The 16,117-nt window shown below is 45.0% G+C and overlaps 1 protein-coding gene across 1 annotated transcript in view; it reads right to left on the bottom strand.

Annotated features, from left to right (window-relative positions):
* Positions 1–16,117, bottom strand: part of mtmr11 (myotubularin related protein 11) — a 42,859-nt gene that overhangs the window by 5,161 nt on the left and 21,581 nt on the right. The window contains exons 5-15 of the mRNA XM_075466281.1: positions 15,237–15,376; positions 13,914–13,998; positions 11,829–11,976; positions 11,616–11,703; positions 10,402–10,490; positions 9,415–9,542; positions 6,434–6,512; positions 6,226–6,296; positions 4,016–4,188; positions 1,015–1,185; positions 709–927 (exon numbers count right to left, since the gene is read on the bottom strand). Coding sequence (XP_075322396.1) covers positions 709–927; positions 1,015–1,185; positions 4,016–4,188; positions 6,226–6,296; positions 6,434–6,512; positions 9,415–9,542; positions 10,402–10,490; positions 11,616–11,703; positions 11,829–11,976; positions 13,914–13,998; positions 15,237–15,376 — 1,391 coding nt within the window. The remainder of the gene's footprint in view (positions 1–708; positions 928–1,014; positions 1,186–4,015; positions 4,189–6,225; positions 6,297–6,433; positions 6,513–9,414; positions 9,543–10,401; positions 10,491–11,615; positions 11,704–11,828; positions 11,977–13,913; positions 13,999–15,236; positions 15,377–16,117) is intronic.

Genomic DNA, 16,117 nt, shown 5'->3' with positions numbered 1-16,117 from the left:
ATTGTTTTTATTTGTTTTTTTACTTATTCTTCTGTTTATTTATTACCTGCTGTAAAGCACTTTGGTACATCATAAGGATTGTGCTCGCTTATTTCACTCGTCTCCACGTAAAACAGTAAAAAAACATCAGAGATCAGCTACTGATCAGCTTAAGAGGCCCGATGGGCAAGTTTTCAAAGAAAAGCTAAGGAACATGGGTGTTTTATACATCTGTGATGTGTTCAGAGAATATAAAGCCAGCAGAGCTCTTAGATCCAAGGACTCAGGTCAGCTGGTCCAGTCCAGAGTCCAGACTAAACATGGAGAAGCAGCATTTAGCTGTTATGCTGCAAACAAGTGGAACAAACTGCCAGTGGAGATTAAACTTTCACCAAATGGAGACATTTTTAAATCCAGGTTAAAAACATTTCTGTTCTCATGTGTCTATGCATGAAATCTGCACGATATCTTTGAATTTATCTGGACTGTTGCTTGTTTTTAATCATTTAAATTATTTTATTTGTTTCTCTTTATATTCTTTTATGTATTTTTAATGCTTCTTCCACTCCCTGCTGCAATGCTTTTATTTTATGTGAAGCACTTTGAACTGTTTTGTACATGAAATGTGCTACAAATAAATTTGATTTGATTTGATTTTGATTTATGACGACCACAAGGGGGCGCAGGAGCCCGTAGCAAACAACCAGAGGACCGAAGCTGCTGCTGTACCCTGTGCATGTCTGGGTTGGTGTTGAGGTTCCCGTTCAGCAGCGGCTGCAGTGGAGGAGTTGGAGGGACAGGTTGGGTGAAGCGATCCTGCCTCTCCCTGCTGTACTGCAGGTCCCAGTCCCACACGGGAGGGAGGGGAGGGTCCGAGGGGTCCGAGGAAGAGTCCGAATGCAGCGCATCCCTCCAGCCGTTCACGGGGGTGTAGGACTGGCCGAGGTTCTGGGTACAGTTTGGAAAAAAACTGCCACATTAGATGCTTTCGTTGATCGTTTGGTAGTCGGAAAGAGCCTGAGGATCGGTGTGTACCTGGGAGCGTTTGCATCTCTCTCTCTGGCAGTTCGCCAGGAAGGTGGAGAAGAGCGGCAGGTGGATGCTGTCGTGCAAAGCCAACAGGAAGTCATCCGTCAGCTGGAAGCGAGACGGAAACTGGAACCACAGCTGCCAAACGCAGTCCAGGAAGAGCAGGAAGACCGGAGCCTGGTGGGGAGAAGGGTGGAGAGAAGGGTGGAGAGAAGGGTGGGGAGATGGGTGGAGAGAAGGGTGGGGAGAAGGGTGGAGAGAAGGGTGGAGAGAAGAGTGGAGAGAAGGGTGGAGAGAAGGGTGGGGAGAAGGGTGGAGAGAAGGGTGGGGAGAAGAGTGGAGAGAAGGGTGGAGAGAAGGGTGGAGAGAAGAGTGGAGAGAAGAGTGGAGAGAAGGGTAGAGAGAAGGGTGGAGAGAAGGGTGGAGAGAAGGGTGGAGAGAAGAGTGGAGAGAAGGGTAGAGAGAAGGGTGGGGAGAAGGGTGGAGAGAAGAGTGGAGAGAAGGGTGGAGAGAAGAGTGGAGAGAAGAGTGGAGAGAAGGGTGGAGAGAAGGGTGGGGAGAAGGGTGGAGAGAAGGGTGGGGAGAAGGGTGGGGAGAAGGGTGGAGAGAAGGGTGGGGAGAAGGGTGGAGAGAAGGGTGGAGAGAAGGGTGGGGAGAAGAGTGGAGAGAAGGGTAGAGAGAAGGGTGGGGAGAAGGGTGGAGAGAAGAGTGGAGAGAAGGGTGGAGAGAAGGGTGGAGAGAAGGGTGGAGAGAAGAGTGGAGAGAAGAGTGGAGAGAAGGGTAGAGAGAAGGGTGGAGAGAAGAGTGGAGAGAAGAGTGGAGAGAAGGGTGGGGAGAAGGGTGGAGAGAAGGGTGGGGAGAAGGGTGGAGAGAAGGGTAGAGAGAAGAGTGGAGAGAAGGGTGGAGAGAAGGGTGGAGAGAAGGGTGGGGAGAAGGGTGGAGAGAAGAGTGGAGAGAAGAGTGGAGAGAAGGGTGGGGAGAAGAGTGGAGAGAAGAGTGGAGAGAAGAGTGGAGAGAAGGGTGGGGAGAAGGGTGGAGAGAAGGGTAGAGAGAAGAGTGGAGAGAAGAGTGGAGAGAAGGGTGGAGAGAAGAGTGGAGAGAAGAGTGGAGAGAAGGGTGGGGAGAAGGGTGGAGAGAAGGGTGGGGAGAAGAGTGGAGAGAAGGGTAGAGAGATGGGTGGAGAGATGGGTAGAGAGAAGGGTGGAGAGAAGGGTGGAGTGAAGGGTGGAGAGATGGGTAGAGAGAAGGGTGGAGAGAAGGGTGGAGAAAAGGGTGGAGAGAAGGGTAGAGAGATGGGTGGAGAGATGGGTAGAGAGATGGGTGGAGAGAAGGGTGGAGAGATGGGTGGAGAGATGGGTAGAGAGAAGGGTGGAGAGAAGGGTGGAGAAAAGGGTGGGGAGAAGGGTGGAGAGAAGGGTGGGGAGAAGGGTGGAGAGAAGGGTGGGGAGAAGAGTGGAGAGAAGGGTGGAGAGAAGGGTGGGGAGAAGGTGGGGAGAAGGGTGGAGAGAAGGGTGGGGAGAAGGGTGGAGAGATGGGTGGGGAGAAGGGTGGAGAGAAGGGTAGAGAGATGGGTGGAGAGATGGGTGGAGAGATGGGTAGAGAGAAGGGTGGAGAGAAGGGTGGAGAAAAGGGTGGAGAGAAGGGTAGAGAGATGGGTGGAGAGATGGGTGGAGAGATGGGTGGAGAGAAGGGTGGAGAGATGGGTGGAGAGAAGGGTGGAGAGAAGGGTGGAGAAAAGGGTGGAGAGAAGGGTAGAGAGAAGGGTGGAGAGATGGGTGGAGAGAAGGGTGGGGAGAAGGTGGGGAGAAGGGTGGAGAGAAGGGTGGGGAGAAGGGTGGAGAGATGGGTGGGGAGAAGGGTGGAGAGAAGGGTAGAGAGATGGGTGGAGAGATGGGTGGAGAGATGGGTAGAGAGAAGGGTGGAGAGAAGGGTGGAGAGAAGGGTGGAGAAAAGGGTGGAGAGAAGGGTAGAGAGATGGGTGGAGAGATGGGTGGAGAGAAGGGTGGAGAGATGGGTGGAGAGAAGGGTGGAGAGAAGGGTGGAGAAAAGGGTGGAGAGAAGGGTAGAGAGAAGGGTGGAGAGAAGGGTGGAGAGATGGGTGGAGAGAAGGGTGGAGAGATGGGTAGAGAGATGGGTGGAGAGATGGGTAGAGAGATGGGTAGAGAGAAGGGTGGAGAGATGGGTGGAGAGATGGGTGGAGAGAAGGGTGGAGAGAAGGGTAGAGAGATGGGTGGAGAGAAGGGTGGAGAGAAGGGTGGAGAGAAGGGTAGAGAGATGGGTAGAGAGATGGGTAGAGAGATGGGTAGAGAGATGGGTGGAGAGAAGGGTGGAGAGAAGGGTGGAGAGAAGGGTAGAGAGATGGGTAGAGAGATGGGTAGAGAGATGGGTAGAGAGAAGGGTGGAGAGAAGGGTGGAGAGAAGAGTGGAGAGATGGGTAGAGAGATGGGTAGAGAGAAGGGTAGAGAGAAGAGTGGAGAGATGGGTAGAGAGAAGGGTGGAGAGAAGGGTGGAGAGAAGGGTGGGGAGAAGGGTGGAGAGATAGGTGGGGAGAAGGGTGGAGAGATGGGTAGAGAGAAGGGTGGAGAGAAGGGTGGAGAGAAGGGTGGGGATAAGGGTGGAGAGATGGGTAGAGAGATGGGTGGGGAGAAGGGTAGAGAGATGGGTAGAGAGATAGGTGGAGAGATGGAGCCAGCAGAGGCAAGAAGGGTGGAGGAACAGAGGGCAGATAATTAACCAGGAAGGTGAGAGCGGAGGGAAGAGGAAGAGAAAGTCAAAGTGTCATGAACTCATCTGTCTGAGGACTGTGGGCGTACATTAGCCGATCATTTGCATGCTGCTGCAGCTTTGTGCCGGCCCGGCGGTCCGGGACCCGGCGAGCCAGGACCCGGCGGGCCCAGGACCCGGCGGGCCAGGACCCGGCGGGCCAGCGGGCCCAGGACCCGGCGGGCCCGGACCCGGCGGGCAGGCCAGGACCCGGCGGTCCGGGACCCGGCGGCATTTCTCTCACCTCCTCCTTGTCGTTGTCGCGGTGGTAGTTGACGCGGCTGGAGAAGCGGTGCCCGGCCATCACCCACTCTTTCTGCACCAGACTCTGGAAGCCACGCTGGGTCCGACAGTGCGGGTCGCACATCACCTGCACCAGGCTGGACACCAAGCAGCTCGTGTCCCGGTCGTCCGTTTCTGCGAAAAACAGGGAGAGCACAGGCTGAAAAAGCCGCTACTTTCAGTGCCATCTTCTGACATATTTCACTGATTTCACATTCATTTCTCAGCGTTTATAATGGCACACAAAATCAATTTTACAGCACTTAAAGTGCACACAAATCCTTATTTACAACCACCATTAAATTCTGCTGTGGTTTTTCTGAAGACTTAATAGAGACGGGCGTGAGAGGGAGACTGAAAGAAGAAAGGATTAGCAATAAGAAGAGCTCGCTGCAGACAACATGTCCACTGAGCGCGCTCAAGGTGTTTTTTTTTGTGTGTTTTCTTTTTTAAACATATATTTTTTGCACATTTTGTTAATTTACAAACGGTGAACAACATAGAACAAGAAGGTACATTCAAGAAAAAAAAGCAACGATAATAATAGCAATAATAATTATTAAAATAAAATTGATAAATAAATAACTGGAAGAAGAAAAAATTTATATATAATAACAATTAAAAAAAAAAATTTTAACCACAAAACAAAATATCATTGCTTGTGTAAGAATCATGGAGGTAAAGAGAAAATAATAAATAAATAATAAAAGTGAGTAAATAAATGCATATGTAAAGGTCTAAATGTGTATACTAAATCAAGATCGTATGAAAAGATGGATAAATCTTTAGTTCAGCTCTTCATTCAATGTCTGACGGGTGTTTCTGAATGAAAAAGAGGAGGCCAGACCAGATGATCAGAAGTCAGCGACAGCTGTCTCTTTAAGTCGGTAAAACGAGCCACAACCTGCACAATTAGAAATGAAGCAGGCTGAAATAAGCTAAATAAATAAGCTAAATAAGTTAGCATAAACTTAAATAATAAGGCTAGTCTAATGTCAAACACCTCTGGAGGTGAAGTGAATGACTCTGCCAGCCATCACACCCTCAGCATGTACCTGCTCTGTCCAGCTGGAGGTTCCAGTCAGCTAATCCAACTCAACCCCACGAGGTCAGCTGCCACCTCTACTGTCAGCAGGACCGGCTAATTATAACGGGGAAGCTCCCACACAGTGACGCATCGTCACCATAAGAGGAACCGAGCTTCCATCCAGATGTTTGGCTCAAGATCAGTTCCTTCCCCGGCAGAGTCGAGGCTCCTGCTTGCACCTGATCCTCAAACAGTGCACCGTGACAACAGTAACAAACCAGACTAAAATGCAACACCAGCACACAGGAGTCAATTCAATCCATCTGCAGGATGAATATCTGTTATCTATGCTAATAGATATTCAGTTAGCATAAAAAAACTACAGGAAAATCAGTAAGAAGTCCTCCAAAATGTTTGGGACAATCAACCTACCAGGTGTCTTTAGAAGCTGAGAACAAGCGTACCGTAGGCCACAAACGTGGGAAAATCAAACTTTTTGTTTTGCCCATTTGTGATCCATAAACGATTTATTTATAACAGTCTGAACGGGACAAATCAGATTCATATCTGATGTTTTTCAAAGCAGCCTCAGCCTGAACCATTCTGCACCGGAGGAGGCGGGACGCTGCCGGATCAAATGTAAACAATTAGCATGGCAGACGGCCTCGATGGAGCCCATCAGTGGAAATAAAGTCATGTTTTGGACTAAAACCCTCATAGTTGTGTCGGCTCTGATTGCACAACAACTTCAGAACTGATACACACACACACGCTGACGTCTGCAACATCGATATTTACTTCCTTAAACGTGGCGTGCAGCGAGTGGCGTCACTTCAGGGTCACAGGAACTGAGCTTTAAGACCCACAGTGTGAGTGTAGCCTTAGAGAAGTGATTTTAAGGCAAGAATCTTGGTCTTTTTTTCTGTTTACAGCACGTTATAGTACTGAATCTATCATATAAAGTAGATTTTCTTTAATTTTTTTATGAGAAACAGCTGTTGTAATCACCTTTTATTTGGAGTGTGGTTGTTCCTGGTGTATACTACTTCAGAGCTCGCCCTAATGTGGCATTCATGAGAGCGAGGTGACGTGAATAATGAATGGATTGAACAATATGAGCCAGGGTCTGGGGTCATGTGACTCACCTTGCAGCGCCACAGTTAGGTGACCGCTCCGAAGCAAACAGGCCACCTCCGAAGCTTTCCTCAGAGAGGACCTGCAGACACACACAGGTTCATAAAACAGCATGAATCACAGGGAAAAAAAGCTTGATTACAGTTTTATGATCTGCTGTTATGTTAGACAACACAAATATAACAGCACAAAGCCTGAGGACACAGCTGGAGCCTTCACCTGATGTAGTCCAGCCAGTGGGTGCTTTCCAGAGTCGATAACCATTTGTCATCAGGCACTGACACAGATGTGGAGATATCTAACAGCAAAAGCAGGAGAAAGGCATCAGATCCCGTCCAACAAGTTACAAACATGTGCTAAACTAGGGCTGGGCAACGATTAAAATGTTTAATCTAATTAATCACATGATTTCCCTGATTAATCTCGATTAATCGCATTTGTACTTAAAATCCAAAAATGAATTCAAAAGTAGTGTATAGCTTTTAGCATTTAGCTTTATTTTAAATGTGCTGCCATATGAATGAAAGTGCCATAACATTTGTTGTGCAAACACACTTTTAACATCAGCATCTTTCTGTAGTTTTTATGTAGAAGCCTCGCTCCACTGTCTGTTTCCTTGAATGACTTGCTGCTATCAGTTGTGTGTTTTGCCTTTAAGTGATATTTTAGACTGGAACTACTACGCTGAGAAGACAATTCAACTTGGCAGTGTTTACAGATGACTTTGGTTCTGTCCACTCCGCCGTCTGGAAGAACTTTAAAATGAAAATGGCCGAGTAAAAGTTCCGTACCCTTCTCCATGTTTGGTGGATCTGCCGATTACTTTCTTTTCCTGTTCCACAGCAGACAGCAGCAGACTTTTACAAAATAAAAGCCTGTGAGCAACAGACTTTTACAAAATAAAAGCCTGTGAGCAACAGACTTTTACAAAATAAAAGCCTGTGAGCAACAGACTTTTACAGAATAAAAGCCTGTGAGCAACAGACTTTTACAGAATAAAAGCCTGTGAGCAACAGACTTTTACAGAATAAAAGAATATTTGTCGGCGTTAAATAATTGATGAGTTAACGCGATGATAACGAGTTAACTCGCCCGGCCCTCGCTAAAATACATCCTGATGGTGATCTTAAGCGTGAAATCCACACGTTCTCAGAGGGATTCTCTGAAAGATACAAATCCTGCTTCCAGAGAGCCGACCAAACGCTGTTTTGTGGCTGTTTTTACAGGACAATGCTGTGTGGAACTCTTATCCACAGAGGACAAAAGGCAGAGCTGACAAACGTGTGAACCGTGACAATCTGTGACCTTTGCACCATGTTTGTGTGTGAGAAAGAGTGAGAGACAGGTCAGCGCTTCAGTTCCCGGACCCGCAGCTGTAGAACACTGTGGGTTTGTCGTCTCTTTTCTTGTTCGGCTGAGGAATGTGCTGCCTGTGCTTACATGACAAAAGCAACAATCCAAACAGTCTCAGGAAGCCTGTGGGCTTCCCAAATGTTCAAAGCGGTCATGTATGAGCTGAGCATCGCAGCACAGACGCATTTACAGACTCGAATGAATGCATGTCCTTTTAAAGAAATGAGACCTTTTTATTTGTGTTTTGGGGAAGAATTCAAAAAGCTTTTAAAACCTCCGTCATGGCAGAAGTTTCTGATAACGGTAGATGTGTGAAGTTCTCCCGTTTTTCAAACATGTTGGTTTATTTTCTACCATTTGTTACATTTGTGGTGATTTCATGGTGTTTCATGTGTTAGAATTTACTCCCGTTTTTATTTGGGGCGGATGTAGTAACTTGCCGGATCTTCTTTTTTAATGGATGTCGTTGTTTTGACCGGTGAAGCTGAGCTGGTGAGTTAAGAGATATGTATAAAAAGTGATTGAAACTTTAAAATATACCGTTAAATACCATAAATGTGTTAATGTATGTGGATTATACAGTGAATAATATGTCCGTGTAATTGATGTGGTGGTTTTGTTTCATATTTGTGTCATTTTCAGTTACCTGGCGAACGGCACGGTTACTGTATGTGCTAGTCAGTTTAGCATGTAAAGCATAAATGCTTATACAAAATAAACCACGGAAAATACAGTGATCGGAGGTGTGACACTGTTTCATCAGTTCAGAACTCCCTTTACGGTGGGAGTTATTAGGCTAAAGTAGATAGTCTAATAAAGCCGTACAGTTAGTAGATGTAGATGTTTGATGCTTTGGTCGGTCGCCTGCGTGTTTTATTTCCTTTCTTCAGTGGTTGGCTGAAATTTGTCTTCATTTAAATGATGACAGAACTGAAAGCATTGTGTTTGGGGACACTGTGACGGCTGGCTTTGGCACCTCGTCTTCAAAGCTTAGTTCCACCGTCAGAAATCTGGGAGTGACCTTTGACCTTTGACCTGAGGTCGGATAAAACAAATTAACAATGTGGTCAGGACTAGTTTTTTCCAAGTTGCGTCTCCTGGCCAAAGTTAAAATGTTTTTAAGTGGTCATGACCTTGAGAAAGCCATCCATGCCCTAATAAGTTGAAGGTCGGACTGTTGCAATGCCCTTTATGTGGGCGTCTCCCAGTCTTCTCTCAGCCGCCTTCAGCTGGTGCAGAACGCTGCTGCCCGTCTTTAACCAACACCAACAGACGTGTGCGCATCACTCCTGTTCTTAACTCCCTCCATCGGCTTCCTGTCCTTTACAGAACTGATTTTAACCTTTTAATGTGTGTTTTTAAAGCTCTTAGCGGCCTCGCCCCGTCGTATTTATCTGAGCTTTTAACAGTCCTGGTAGAGCTCTGAGGTCAGCAGATCAGTTTCTGCTGGAAGTGCCCAGGTCAGAATACAAACCCTGGGGTGAGCGAGCCTTTTCCCAAAGCTGCCCCCAGGCTCTGGAATAAGCCCCCCGTCCAGCTGAGTCTTATTTCTGACCTGGGCCTCTTCAGATCTGGGCTAAAAACCTACTTATTTAGGATGGCTTTAATACCCAGTAGCATGATTACACTTTTATCTTATTTCATCTTATTCGATTTTGTTATATTTTATTGCTCTCACTGTTCTTTTATTGTTTTTATTTGTTTTTACTTCTTCTTCTCTTTATTTATTACCTGCTGTAAAGCACTTTGCTACCTCGTAAGGATTGTCTGTAAAGGGCTGTAGAAATAAAGTACATTTACATTTACATTCTATGGAATGGAAATGCGTGCTCGTGTCTGAACCTCACCTCCCAGACAGAGGGCGCGCAGGCGGCTGTGAGCCAGCTGGATGTCGGCAGGCGACGGCAGCTCCTCTCCCAGCTCCACCACCACACACAATGAGGACTGGCACCCAAACAGGACCATCTCCAGGTTCCTGCAGAGCAGCACATCCTGCCGTTAGCAGACTCACACAAGCCCGAATCCCTTCATAATCAAGCTCCCTTTACTGACTTTACTTTTCTTGTTTTTATTTATTCTTCTCTTTATTTATTACCTGCTGTAAAGCACTTTGGTACACCGTAAGGATTGTCTGTAAAGGGCTGTATACATTTACATTTACACGTCGTGTGTTTGTGTGGATTTGCTCCACATAACATCACATGAAAAACAACTCTAATAAAGTAATAAAGTAACGTTTCCCCCGGGGCAAAGTAACTGGTTAAATGATATTTAATTTGCTGCTGTTCTTTTTTTAAAAACAGAAGCCTCGAGCGTGTTTAAGGCCGTACTATATTTAGCCTGCGGCCTGCTGCTGTTCGCCTTCATTTCCTGTTTACAGACAACCACCAAACTCATCCGAGCATCTAAAATAAAACCAAAATATGACTCAGAGTTTGACTGGTGGTCTGTGTTAAACCTGCATTAAGGGCCTTTGCACAACGTTGGATCAAAATTAAACAAAAAGGTTCAACCTAACACCCTGAAATATAAAAAAAAGAATCCCTTTTATGTACTGCCTTGTTCTGGCCACAGTTGCTTTTGCCCTCAGAGGAAAAGTGCTGCATTCCTCTCTGCTTGCACAGCATCTGCAACTCAAGCTGCAAAATAATCAGATGGTGTCAGTTGCTTCAAGCTGGAAAATGATCAGCCCGACCAGTGCTGACAGATTAATCCCACATGACCTCCAAACACTGCCGCTGTAACTTTAACAGGAAGGTTAAAGCTCGCACCGACTCGAGGTTATCGGAGGGGTAAGAGTCGGTTGTTATAACACAAATGCAGCAGCGACCAACCTGATGTCGTCCTTCTCGTGGTAGATGTTGTTCTGGAAGCTGGACATGCGCAGCAGGTCGCTGCCTCTGGGATGCCGCCAGCACCACCGCTGCAACAGAGCAGAGCGTCAGCCTCTCTAATGTTGGAGTCTGTCTCACAGGAATGTTAATGAGAAGCTCAAAGATCATTCCATTATAATATATAGTTAACTGTAAACTGGAGTCCTTGAATTTATGCTTTTTTACGCCTATCGTTTCCCCCCCAGAGTCAAAACAATAAAAACAACTGAGAGTTAATGCATTTTTCTTGAAGAAAGAACCTTAATCTGGTCTTTTCTGAAGCTATAAAATGCAAATATCAGTTCTTCTGTCAGTAGGATCCAAGAACACATTCCATTACAAGCTTGTTCTTTGGTTTAGAGTAGGGCTGGGCAACGATTAAAATGTTTAATCTAATTAATCACATGATTTCCCTGATTAATCACGATTAATCGCATTTGTACGCAAAATCCCAAAAATGAATCCAAAAGTAGTGTATAGCTTTTAGCATTTAGCTTTATTTTAAATGTGCTGCCATATGAATGAAAGTGCCATAACATTTGTTGTGCAAACACACTTTTAACATCAGCATCTTTCTGTAGTTTTTATGTAGAAGCCTCGCTCCACTGTCTGTTTCCTTGAATGACTTGCTGCTATCAGTTGTGTGTTTTGCCTTTAAGTGATATTTTAGACTGGAACTACTACGCTGAGAAGAGAATTCAACTTGGCAGAGTTTACAGATGACTTTGGTTCTGTCGACTCCGCCGTCTGGAAGAACTTTAAGATGAAAATGGCCGAGTAAAAGTTCCGTACCCTTCTCCATGTTTGGTGGATCCGCCGATTACTTTCTTTTCCTGTTCCACAGCAGACAGCAGCAGACTTTTACAAAATAAAAGCCTGTGAGCAACAGACTTTTACAAAATAAAAGCCTGTGAGCGACAGACTTTTACAATAATAAAATAAATAATAAAATCTGTGCTAATGCGTGATAAAATATTTGTCGGTGTTAAATAATTAATGCGTTAACAGGTTAATAACGCGTTAACTCGCCCAGCCCTAGTTTAGAGTAAAAAAATGCAGGAATAAGAAGCACCAAAATCATTTTATGAAGCTGTAAGAGTCTCCCTAAACGTTAACAAATGAACTGATGTGTTCCTCTGAAAATGAAATTGTGTCCCAGTACTTGTGAAACTCACAGGGATGCGTCCTTCATTGAAGTGGGCGAAACTTTTCTTCAGCTCCGTGTCCAGAACCTTCTGTGGAACCACAATGAACCTGGACAGGCTGACAGGAGTCACAGAGAAGGCCGGCTTTTATTGGCCGAACACAAACCGGCGCGCTCACGTACACCCGCTGGGTTTAACGTGAGATGTTCGGCTGCATGATTGCTGCAAAGCCTTTGGTCTCACCTGGTGGACATTTCGAAGCGGTCGTTGACTGAGCTGACTCTCCAGCTGGTGGCTCCACACCTCTCCAGCTCCTGCTCCCAGTCTGAGGCCGATTCAAACCAGTTCATGTGGGCGTCTCGCCGGCGGTTGCTTAGAAACTGCTTCATTTCTGGGGGAGGAAAGAGAGTCAAACGCTTCGGTTAAATACATCATTTATATCCTCTGAAGATGAGATGCAGTACGTGATGATACTGTGATGTGTAACATGTACGTGCATGTGAGGGTTTGCTGTCGTTTCCTCTCTGAATATATTTGGGTTGTTTGCACAGAAAACAAACAATCTAGAGAGGTTATGCTAGACTTAAGATAATAATCAGCATTCTCCTCTCTTTGCACTGCACTGAAGTCGCTGGAAAAAAGAAGGAAAGAGACCAACTGATGGTATTTTAGTGGGTCCACTGAAATGATTTAGGGCAGGATGGAAAAGATTTCATTAAAACCATTTAAAATTTAAAAAACAACAACATCTTGTGGGACTGGGGTCAGTACAGTTTGCATTCACGTAAGCCAGAGAAACTCATTGCGCGGCTCCTCAAGCTCACGCTCGCATAGTAGCTTATAACAATGTGGTAACAATAACAATACATGTTTTCATATAACACACAGCGAATACTGCACAGTATTAAGTATTTGGATTAAGTTTGCGTTTTTGTAGTATTAAGAATTTCTATTAAGTATTAATTAAGGCTTAATGGTGTTTCCTAAAGGGGGCTTTGTTAAACCTGGCAACGCAGCCCGCTTAAACCACCTCACACTTGACCACAGAGCACGCTAGCTCCTTTAGCCAGCGTGAGATGCAGGCACAATGGATCGGTTTTTAATTAAAAAAGGGCAAAAACCAGCACAAAAACCAGCACAAAAACCATGCTCATCCTGAATGTCTCACTATGATTACAACAACAAACTACAAATACAACATGAAGAAAGTCAAGGACATGCACGCCAGCTTCAGCTCATCCCAGTATTAAGGTAAATGTGGTCTTAAATGAAAATGTATTGGCTGTGTTGTTTCTTTTTTTGTGGGATGTTTTATATGTCGAAATGCAGATTTGCAAAAGGGCTCAGAACGTATAAAAACTCAAATGAATTCCACTCGGCTGTTGTCGTAAAAGTGGCTCTTCCCTTGATTTGGCTCTGCCAATGTGGCTCTTGTGAAAAAATAGTGAGTATCACTGACGTAAAACATCAAAGCGGCTGCGATACCGTCGCAGACGACTGACCACAGATCGAACACACTTGACCCCGGGGCAGAGTTGAACTGTAGGTCGTCTAACGACTTGTTTCAGTTGGGGGGGGCTTGCATTATTTATCCAAGAGCTGACACTAATCTACAGCCTGGCCAGCCTAGCGTGGCTATAACATAGCCTGATATAGGACTCGTGTTTCCATATGTGGCGGAAGCAGCTTGTTTGGAACTGTAATTCTGTAATCTGATTTAAGACCTTATATATGCATCTATAAATGATTCATATCCTTTGAGGGCTTAATTATACATTAAAGTTTGGAGGTTTAAACTTCTCAGGCACTGTAATGACGAGCCTTCAGAGGGCCTCTGTTTCAGAGCTCTGGCAGGACTCTTACACATGGCTGTGGTTTCTAAGCCAGTAGTTTCATCGTGTCGTCAAAGGGAAGAATGCTTCTAATCTTGCCAACTCGAAAGGATTTCGGCTGTTTATGCTGTTGCAACTCGCACAGAAAAGCAGCGTGTTTCCAGTTCAACTTTCTCCCCGACTTTAAGGGTTGAAACATCTCATTCAGATGTTATTACAGGCAGCGGAGATGACGCAGAGTGGAATTAATTTGAGTTTTTATAGATTCTGTCACTTGGCTTGAGACACAAAAGGCTGAAGTGCTCGGTTTCCAGTGATTATCTTATCAGTTCATTCATTTACAGCGTGGCCAGTTCCATATGGAAAGTGGAGAAAACATATCTCTGTGTGTCACTGGGGACCCAAAGAGATGTATAATGACGGACCGAGTGGGAAGCTCCTGTATCGGTGCCGGGAAGGGAAGCCACTGAGTGATTGTGTACATTAAACCACTCACCTACGCTCCCCAGAGCAGCGTTCTGGAAAGATGAAACTGAGCCCGGTTTGAGAGGCTGGTAGGTCTTGGCGATGGTGTATGTCATCTGAGGAGGGAAACCGCAATAAGTCCGTCAACATGACAACGCTCATCGGCTTTCAACAGGGAGGCCCTGAACTGTCGGGTCACAGATCAGCTTCTCTATGCTAAAGACTTTCAGCTCTGAGAAGACCGACACCAGAGACTTAAAATGTTTTTAAGTGGTCATGACCTTGAGAAAGCCATCCATGCCCTAATAAGTTCAAGGTCAGACTGTTGCAATGCGCTTTATGTGGGCGTCTCCCAGTCTTCTCTCAGTCGCCTTCAGCTGGTGCAGAACGCTGCTGCCCGTCTTTAACCAACACCAACAGACGTGTGCACATCACTCCTGTTCTTAACTCCCTCCGTTGGCTTCCTGTCCTTTACAGAACTGATTTTAAACTTTTAATGTTGGTTTTTAAAGCTCTTAACGGCCTCGCCCCGTCGTATTTATCTGAGCTTTTAACAGTCCTGGTAGAGCTCTGAGGTCAACAGATCAGTTTCTGCTGGAAGTGCCCAGGTCAGAACACAAACCCTGGGGTGAGCGAGCCTTTTCCCAAAGCTGCCCCCAGGCTCTGGAATAAGCCCCCCGTCCAGCTGCATCTTATTTCTGACCTGGGCCTCTTCACATCTGGGCTAAAAACCTGCTTATTTAGGATGGCTTTAATACCCAGTAGCATGATGACACTTTTATCTTATTTTATCTTCATTTGATTTTGTTGTTTTTTTATTGCTTTCAATGTTCTTTTATTGTTTTTATTTGTTTTTACTTCTTCTTCTCTTATTTATTACCTGCTGTAAAGCACTTTGGTACACCGTAAGGATTGTCTGTAAAGGGCTGCAGAAATAAAGTACATTTACATTTAAATTTGAATCTGATGCATTACATCTTACTTCACTGTTCACTTCATATTTTTATATTTTTAAACAGTTTTTTTTAATTCTTAGATCGTTTTTAAAGTGTTTATTATTGTATAAACATTTTTATTGCTTTATTATGTCTGCTACTGGATGCTTGAATTTCCTTCGGGATCAATAAAGTATCTATCTTTCTTTCTATCTAACACACACACACACAGAAAGATACTCGGGCAAATACAGCACATCAATCTATTGGGTTATAATGTGAAAAATGCATCAGACAGGATACATTTTAGGGTCTAATTTACCCTAAAGAGTCTCCTTACTTTAAATCTGCCTAACATGTGCGTTAGCATGCATCTTACTGTGGTGACACATGAAATGAGGTGAAAGTCCCAAACACACCTCTATGACCTGTGCGTCTGGAGTGAGGCGGTCAAACAGGAAGCACACGACTCGCATGTCCCTGCAGTAGAGCACCAGCTCCTCTGGGGTGAACTTCAGAGAGGAGTTGGGGGTCACCTGCTTGGTTCTGTTTGGGCCCACTGCGGCAAAATAAAAAGGAAAAAGCAGCAACTTCAATATCAAACCAACAGGTCAGGAAAGAGACCGAATGCATCCAGGCTTTAAACAACCTGCATGTCATAAAACATGGGATTTATAATCAGAATTAAGTTTTCTAGAATGCAACCAAGTAAAAGAAAAATAATAATAATGCTGATTGTTGCAGTTTTTCAGAGGAATCTGGGTCCATTCCTGCTGAATCCCAGATTTCAGCTGCTCAGCAGTCCCTGGTTGTTGTTTTTCTGGTTCTGCTCTACATGATGCTTGTTTAGTGATAGGGAGGAGGGATAAAATTTAAGGGGAGACCTAAATTTAAAAAAACCAAAGGTCCGAACAAACATGAAAAGCATGTGCGTATGGAGCTGTGGGGGGACTTTGTGGAACAGTCTGGAGACGGAAATAAAACAAAGTGCAAATATAATTCTGTTTAAAAAAAGGTACAACAAAATATTTTTAAACAAGTACATGGAAGAGGAAGGACGATGAGGGATAAATATATGAATAGAATAAGGTTAATTGTTATATTGTAATTTATTTAGTATATGGTATATTTTTATTTATGGGGAAGTTATATATATATATATTCACCCTGATGCCCCCCCACACCTTCACAGACGCTGGCTTTAAACCTTTCTCTGATCACAGCCTGGATGCTCTTTCTCAGCAGTTTGTCCCAGCAGCAGCTGAAACGTGGACTCATCTGTCCACAGAACACGTGTCCA

Source organism: Odontesthes bonariensis, chromosome 5 (assembly GCF_027942865.1).
Source record: "Odontesthes bonariensis isolate fOdoBon6 chromosome 5, fOdoBon6.hap1, whole genome shotgun sequence".
Taxonomy (NCBI): Eukaryota; Metazoa; Chordata; class Actinopteri; order Atheriniformes; family Atherinopsidae; genus Odontesthes; species Odontesthes bonariensis.
This window is presented reverse-complemented; position numbering and strand designations above follow the sequence as displayed.